Consider the following 7989-nt stretch of genomic DNA (forward strand, 5'->3'; position numbering starts at 1 on the left):
TTTTTGCTAGTTTTATTGCTTTGTCATTTTTCTACTCTACAACTACTACTACTACTCCTACTCCTACTCCTACTACCATTACTCCCTCCGTCTCAAGATACAAGGCGTAACTGTTTTTTTCATAGTGTTTAGGAATATTATTAGAAGTTCATCATTAACTACAATGAAATGAATTTTGTATTTTAGAAAAATTTATAGAATGAAAGCCTTTACACTCTTATTAATATGATGTACCAGTCCTAAACTCATTTATATGGGAATTTTAGATAAGAATAGGTAGAGGTTGTAAGTCCTATTGCAAGAATAGTCTACTTTTTATAATATAATACTCGTTTTTATGAGGATTCTATTATAAATAAAAAAGGTTCTTTGATAGGAAAAGAATACTGAGGACACAATATATCAAAAACTTTTGTTCTATATAATGATAATGGAGGGATTCGTTCTTTAATGCAACTCAAACTTCAACAGTAGCCTACAAACAAGAGAGGAAGACAAGAATGCATCGTCATTTTATGTAGTAGAGCTAAATCGATACTTCAGGTGTAGGTCAAACTTCAACGGTCTATACAAGAGAGGAACACACAAGAAGACATCTTCATTTTATGTAGTACAGCTATATAAATTTAGAAGACATCGTCATTATATGTAGTAGAGCTATATCAACCGTTATTTCATGTGTAGCTCAAACTTCAACAGTTAGCCTGTACACAAGAGAGGCACAAGATGACATCGTCATTTTATGTAGTAGAGCTATATAAACCGTTATTTCATGTGTAGCTCAAACTTCAACGGTTATCCTGTAGATAAGAGAGAAACACAGAAGAAGACATCGTCATTTTATGTAGTAGAGCTATAGAAACCGTTATATATATATATATATATATATATATATATATATATATATATATATATATATATATATATATATATATTACCCTGGGTACTGAATAATAATAATAATCGGTAGCCTGCGTACTGAATAATAATAATAATCGGTAGCCGAGCCAGCCTACCGCCCAGGTGACCGTAACCGAGCCAACCCACGGGCGTCCACCCCACCCGCCGCCTCCTGTTTATTGTAATTGTATCCGATTTTTTTTTCATTCGTTCCAATTTGGAGATCGTGGGGAGGAGGAGCCGAGGAGACGCCAGTTCCCCCAGCTCGCCGCCCCCTCCGCCGAATGAGAATAGCTCGCCGCCACCTCCGTCCTCTTGCTTCGCCGCCGCCGAGGACCTTCCTGGCACCGTCTTTCTCCCTCCTCCTCTCAACCCCTCAGATCCCTGTCGCTATTGGCCATGGCTGCGGTTTTGAAGGCGCAGTTGTGGGTGAGCACCGACTGTTGCTGCTGGGTTCGGCACCGGCGAGGTCGACACACCTAGGGCGGCCATCCTACCCGCCACCAGGCCCACCACTGCGTCTCCTGCTAACACTACTGGCAGATCCAGGTTCCCCTCCTCCAGATCCCCTTCTCTTGCTCATCGTTTGCACATCTCCTACTTCCCCTTTCCCTTCTTGATTCAACTTGATGATTCGACTGCAGTATGCGTTCGGCCTAGGTCACGGCCAGGAGCTCCTCTTCAACTGCAGCAAGGTGAGTTTGTCTTGACTGCCAATGTTGATTGTGTAACTATTACCAATACCAATTGTGTTGTGTAATATAGTGTATTCATTCGAAGATGCCTCTCGATGGATGTCACTTCGCAGCCCTTGGTCTGCAACCCGGCCTCCTACACGTGATGTAAGGCTACCCTTCAGTCCTTGTTATTGTAACTGTGCATCGATTTGCTGACCGAATGAGAAAGCTTGTCAGTTCTGAATCATTCAGAGATGTCTGGTGGTATTTACCACTGTTTTGTTAGCTGAGGGAGACCAGTTCTAGTAACTAGATATTTATGTACTATTTTTAAAGAAATAATTACTTTTATTTGTGAAGATGAGTACCTGTTCAGATGTGCAGAATGTTATTGTTCAGAGATGATCACCGATGATACAAATTATTTATAGTTATAAAAAATCAACACATGATGCTAGAGTGCATAGCATTTAACTTTTTGTGGTCACACATGACAATATTTGTGGTTAGACCACATTAGCATCAAATAATAGAGTTTTTTTTCAGTTGACGACAATCAGCATAATTTAAGTGTTTATGGTCCCATACGACATTATTTGCTTCTACTCTATGCAAAGGCATTGATGATGCTGCATGTTAGTTTCACCTTACGATTAGAATTTGTTTTTTTACACTGTCTGATCATTTTAGTTTCTTTGTTTTTACATGAACTCTACTACTACTTGTTAGGATGTTTCTTTGCTAGCACTAATGCGATTTATGCTGGAACAACGGTCACAGTGGGCCAATAGCAATTTAGTTCTTTGCTTCTCCAATGAAACCAAATTTCTTCAATTTGCCTACACCTCACCCTGGAGGATTTAGTGGTAAGGTAATATTTCCTTTAGTCCACACTTTTGAGAGAAGAACTAAGCTTTTATGCTACTGTGAACTGCAACAGTGCAACTAATCTTTCCTCCAATTTATGAAATCTCTTTTGCTTAATATATTCATTTCTTAATCTCTTATGTCAGTTCCTTGAGGTTATGAAATTGAGAAATGACAATAATTATCAATCGCGCTCCTGCAGCATGATCTGTTTGTATGCATTTTTTTTATATTGATGTTAATGTTTACTATCTGCCACCCTATTTCAACAAACTTCAATGATGAGCAGCTTTTCGTTATTAACTCATTGATCCATCCTTTGTCAGATGCTAGAAGTCAACATGCTGTTTCAAAGTCCTTTATAGTCTAAATATCTTTGATGATGCTTCGTGTTTAGAGCAAATATTTTCATCAATGTTATTTATTCTATTTTGTTCTTTTTTAGGTTGTGTGTGCAAATGCCAGACATTTTCCATCAAAGCGCTCTCCTCCAGCTACACTCATGATCGCTCACAAAGGTCATTTTTTTCTTAATATCCTCGATCTGTAGGTCTAACTTCTTATGCTTGAGTTTTCATCATGTATATTTTTTTTGTTCACGACTTCGTTAGATAATTAGCCATATCAATATATCCTCTGATCTGTGTGACAATAACTGGCAGGTAACCATATTAATTAATAAAATCATCTGATCTGTTTTGCTGACTAATTATGCTACATTGGATAATTAGAAGTTTATTTCTTTGCTATTTGCATCTTTCAGGTTTTGAAAGGGCATGGACATTTTTTCCATTACTATATTAGATTGCATGTCAAATGTTCATTCAAGTGCTTAACTGAATCTATGCTACCTTTTACATCAGGAATTACAATGCCTTGAGTGGAAATCAATAACTTGCATGCAAAATGTTTTGTGTTGAAAACTTGCATATCAAATCTTCGTTCAAATGCCTAGCAGCTTTATGTTAACTTTTTCTATAATTTATGCATGAGTATATAACCCCAAGGCATGGTGCTTCTAGGACCAGGATCTGAACTTGCCCTGCCCACCTATTCTAAAATTGATTTGTCTTATTGAACATTGTAGTCTGTGAATTTTCAGACGATGTTGGTCTCATCCTTGTCCTACTTATGCAGGCACGATCGAGTAGAAAGAGAGCACCTTCATGGCTCTAAAGTTGAATATTTTGTTGTTCCTCTAGGTAGCCATTTTAGTGTAGACTATATTTTTTAGAAACCATTTTACTGTAGACTATCAAACTATTTCTCCTATTTGGGTTCTCAAGTGTCACCGACTAGATATGTTGGAAAAAATATATAGCTGCAGACGATTTGATAAACAATTGATGGTTAACCAATTAACTATCACCATAAATATTCATTTCTAGAGACAAATACCAGGATTGTTCCTGCAAGCAGGTGGTCGTAGAAATCCTAGCCTGCTACGTGACAATAAAAATATTATTTAGAAACACATTCCGTAGTATGATTCATTAATAAAATTATAATTGAGTGGTTTCACTTATTCAGTTAACTACTGATGCTGACCCAATACGTGAGTTAGTACTATGATTGATTTATGACATTATAAGTGTTGCTGCTGTGATATAGTAACTGTGTTGGATTAATTAGCATGTCCTTTTTTTTGCTCGATGCATAAGTATGTAAATTAAATCTTGAAACTTGATCATCACGGCTAGAGTTCGGTCAGTTTTGATTGAAGATCCAGCTATCTAAGTAGTTATGCCTCGGCAACTTCCACTTATTCAGCTTATGCCTTCTCTGATCTGTCAACCAAGCTGACTCTAGTCATGTCTTGGTGGGTTTTTGTAGTGATGGAGCTGATGGCCATGAAGTTCAGGTTCTGAATGAGAAGGGATTGTGGGCTGATAGCCAAGTGAGACATCAGTTTGTCCATGTTTGAGTGCCTCAGGTAATTTTGTGTTCCTCCTGTCTTCCCCTCATGGACTCTGTCTTCTTCTGTGCTGCAGTAATATTCATGTGTTTCGTGCTTCAAAAGATCATCTTTTTAGTAAATGTGTCCTTTGTTTAAAATGTCATGTGATTATTCTGTTCACCTGATGTTGGGAATTGGGAAGAAACAAGCTTTAAGGGATTGTGATGCAGGACCATCATGTGCTCTGCATGCTATTACTAATTGAATTCTGGACTCAAACATGTTCTCATGAGGTTAAAAACTGTATATGCTCTGAATTGTCAACTCAAACTGAATCTTTCCTTTAATTTTTTTATTTTGTTTTTGAGATACCATCAAATTCGTATTCGTGCTCTGCTTCCTTGGATACTTCTGTTCTCTATATTTTTCCTTGTTGTGTGAAATGAGTCTGCAGATTGTTTACCATATTAGATATACCTTATTTGTATTTATCATTCATAGATTACTACAGGTTGTATAGTGAGGATTGATGAGGAGTCAGACCTTTTTTATATCTTTTGACTTTCATTTTATTTGTCCATCTTATTACCTGTTTTTATCTTATTAGCTTACATTTCCAAGACCTGATCTCCTCTTTCTCTATTTTCTTTTCTTGTTTAATCTAATGAACTGGTAATCATATTGTTATTTTATCTTATAGCTATTGCCCATATGAGAATGCTTCAGTACAAATATGAAATATGTTTCAGTACGAACACTAGGTCCTGATCTCATATCTTGTTCTCTATTTTGTTTTTTGTGCCTTCAGAATAAACAGCAGTAGACACCCACAACAGTCTTATTCTGTGATCCAGTTCATTAGTCTTTCTTAGTTAAGTAAACATCTCCAAGTATTTTCTTTGCATGAGTTAGAAAACATTTTCTTCTTTCCTCTTCACTTTTTTCATTTTATCTAGATCCTGGCCTGTTCCCCCATGGCGGTGGCACCCACCAGGCTGCAGTCTCCATCCCCATGGTGGCGGCGCCTCCAGGTGTGGCGCATCACCATGAGCACAAAGATGTCACCATGGCCTCGTCAACGGCGAAGGGCGTTGTTAGTCCTTCCGAAGGTTCATCTCATACTTGGAGAGGGCAGATTTGTTCTCATTTTTCTAAGGTTTGGTTCCTTTTCAGCTTGATATTTTGTTTGCCCGATGGGTGGCAAAGCATTTGATGTTGCTTTTGAGTGACACTTCAGAGTTCAGTCACAGACCCTATAGTTTTAGCAAGTGAAACTATTCCATTTTAGGGCCTGTTCGGTTAACCATTCCCAGCCTGGAACGGCCCCGAATATTTCCAGCCCAGTATAAAATATCGAATGATTCTAGGTCCGGAACAGTTTCAGGCCATTCCGGAGAAACGAATGGTTTTAGGCCCAGAAACGAACGAGCCCTTAAGATAACACTCATCTTTACTACCATAAGCAGGAGAATGCAGTAGTGAAATGTGCAATCTAGGTATAATGGAGAGATGCAAGGGAACAAGTCAATAAACTACCTTCTCTTTTTCTGTTATCCCTATCCAGCATTAGTACAACAGTAATTTAGCATATGGAACATATGATTTTGCTACTCTGACATCTTATTTTGTGCAGACAATAGCTCTTTCAGTACTAGAGCAATTGCTAGTGGAGTGGTTGCTGGCGCAGCCTTGCTATTTGCTATTCCCACTACCGGCAGCGGCGGCAGTGGTGATGAGACGGGCTCCCAGCCCCTCTTTGCCTGGTTGCGCAGCTTGTGCGCCTTCTTGTGGCTGCGCGAGCGCCTTCGAGCTGCAGAACTTCCTGGGGCAGTAGTAGCAGGCGAAGACCGCATGGAACCTGGGCAGCGACCACGGCAACCCGTTAACTGATCTTTGGCTAGTTTTGTGGGATTCGATAGATTTGTTGATACGTATATCTATCAGATTTTGTATTGATATATTGGTCAAAAACCGATATATTTTGACAGCGGAAATCTGTAATCAGATGTCTAGACAGACCCTAATATTAACCATGAATATTATTTTTTAATGTTTTCTTTTGTTCCACGTCTTTTGACAGGTCAAGTAATTGACGACCACTAGAGGCGCAAGAGAAGGGAGAGGGATGCATTAGTTGTTTCCCGTCAAATGGTATTATTTTAGATAAAAAATTTAATATAATTTAGCCTATGAGTTGTGAAACCGTAGTATTTGTTATCCCAATAAAGGTTATTTAGCTGCCATAAATTGTATGTGATTTTGTGGACAAACATAGATGAAGCCACAAAACTGTGTATTTAATTTGCAAAGTGTATTGCTATCTTTTTTCACGAGTCATTCACCTGAAAATTATGTTGGTGAAAAAAGATTTATGGTTTCAAATAATCATTCATTTTAGTTAAAATCTATTTTATAAATAGTACCATAATAAATGATCAAATCTGTTGATGTTCCAGTTAATTCATCTATTTTAAAATTTGAATCTGCATTTCAAAAATAATAACGCCTGGCAAGAGCAAAACTGACCACGAGATAAAAATAATTAAAAAAATTGGCCACCTCAGAGGAAAGAAAATCTACAACAACTTAGAGAATTGATTTGGACGTTACTAGTCCAAAATAAAACTGACCACGAGGACAGAAAAAAGCTGAACTGGACAAAAAAAAAAAGAGGAAAAACCAGCCCACAACGTCAAAGTGAATGAAATAAAAAAAGCCGGGAAAAAGTCACCCTTTACGTGGGCGTGGGAGACTCTGGTACCGAATATTATTTAGTACCAGGTACCCATTAGCGTAGTCCTATATATATATATATTTATTATATTTGAGTAAAAATGTTCTGGAAAAGACAAAGCAATGTGGCTTTCATGTACTTGCACTCCATCTCTCTGGATCTATCGCCTGTGCTGACTGATTTATTAGCATCTACTGTAGATAGCTCCTCTTGTTTCTCTTCCAGTCCAGTGGTCTGGACATCGAAGGCAGTAGGCAGTACGTACCCCTTTGCGGTGTTCCTCAGACGGTAAGATCTACTCCACCGGTGATTATACGCGACACTTTAAGGATAACATATGTTGCTTGTCCTGTTTTTTCTTTCCAGGTGTTTCTCATTCCCATTGCACAAGACAACATGCACTGACTAGATCTGTATGTGCACAAGCATGCATATGGCATGTATCATCCTTGTTCCTCACTCCCGCTATCTACATATTCTTATGTAGTATATATAAAGACGACGAGCTCGTCCACACGTAGTCTTGAATGATAGTAAGTGTGTTTCCATTGCAGGTGGCAGCATTCAATATGAACTGTTATTAGCTAGCTGCTTCTTTGTACAGGTGTTCCTCGCAAGTAGTACAGTAATTAATCCCATGCATTATATATTTTGTTGCAATACACAGGTTGTGTGTAGGAAGAGTTTGCGCAACTTAAATTAGTTAAACTACTATATATGGAGGAACCTACCTAGCGCTATAGCTAGGTCCGAGCCTCCAACATAACATGCATATTTTAGATTATGGCTAATTAATTTATTATTACTTTTTGGAAGTGACTTTAGATTATGGCTAATTAATATATTACTTTAGATTATGTACTATTTCCGTAATCTCTGAGAGACCGAGAGATGCTCGTAAATGTATACTCCCT

General features: G+C 38.0%; 1 protein-coding gene across 10 annotated transcripts; it reads left to right on the plus strand.

Annotated features, from left to right (window-relative positions):
• Positions 1053–7456, plus strand: LOC110433205. 10 transcript variants are annotated; one of them, XR_002450629.1, is made up of 9 exons: positions 1056–1449; positions 1545–1595; positions 1666–1742; positions 2890–2962; positions 4278–4377; positions 5150–5497; positions 5975–6492; positions 7276–7363; positions 7442–7456. XR_002450629.1 is itself a non-coding variant. In XM_021455007.1 (6 exons), the coding sequence occupies exons 1-5, from the start codon at positions 1185–1187 to the stop codon at positions 4310–4312; spliced, it is 501 nt and encodes a 166-aa protein (XP_021310682.1). In that variant the 5' UTR covers positions 1055–1184; the 3' UTR covers positions 4313–4377; positions 5975–6401. The 10 variants fall into 10 exon arrangements, 1 of the variants encoding a protein (XP_021310682.1); XR_002450631.1 differs by lacking the exons at positions 7276–7363; positions 7442–7456 and adding an exon at positions 2307–2448 and having other exon boundaries at positions 1053–1449; positions 5975–6406; XR_002450632.1 differs by lacking the exons at positions 7276–7363; positions 7442–7456 and adding an exon at positions 2307–2443 and having other exon boundaries at positions 1053–1449; positions 5975–6406.

Source organism: Sorghum bicolor, chromosome 2 (genome assembly GCF_000003195.3).
Source record: "Sorghum bicolor cultivar BTx623 chromosome 2, Sorghum_bicolor_NCBIv3, whole genome shotgun sequence".
NCBI lineage: Eukaryota > Viridiplantae > Streptophyta > Magnoliopsida > Poales > Poaceae > Sorghum > Sorghum bicolor.

Bases quoted from the DNA above. Each gene is read 5' to 3' on its own strand.
- LOC110433205 (XM_021455007.1), top strand. From the start codon at position 1,185: ATGAGAATAGCTCGCCGCCACCTCCGTCCTCTTGCTTCGCCGCCGCCG. The intron at 1,596-1,665 runs GTGAGTTTGTCT...TGTGTAATATAG, and splicing joins TCCTCTTCAACTGCAGCAAG to TGTATTCATTCGAAGATGCC. The intron at 2,963-4,277 runs GTCATTTTTTTC...GGGTTTTTGTAG, and splicing joins ACTCATGATCGCTCACAAAG to TGATGGAGCTGATGGCCATG.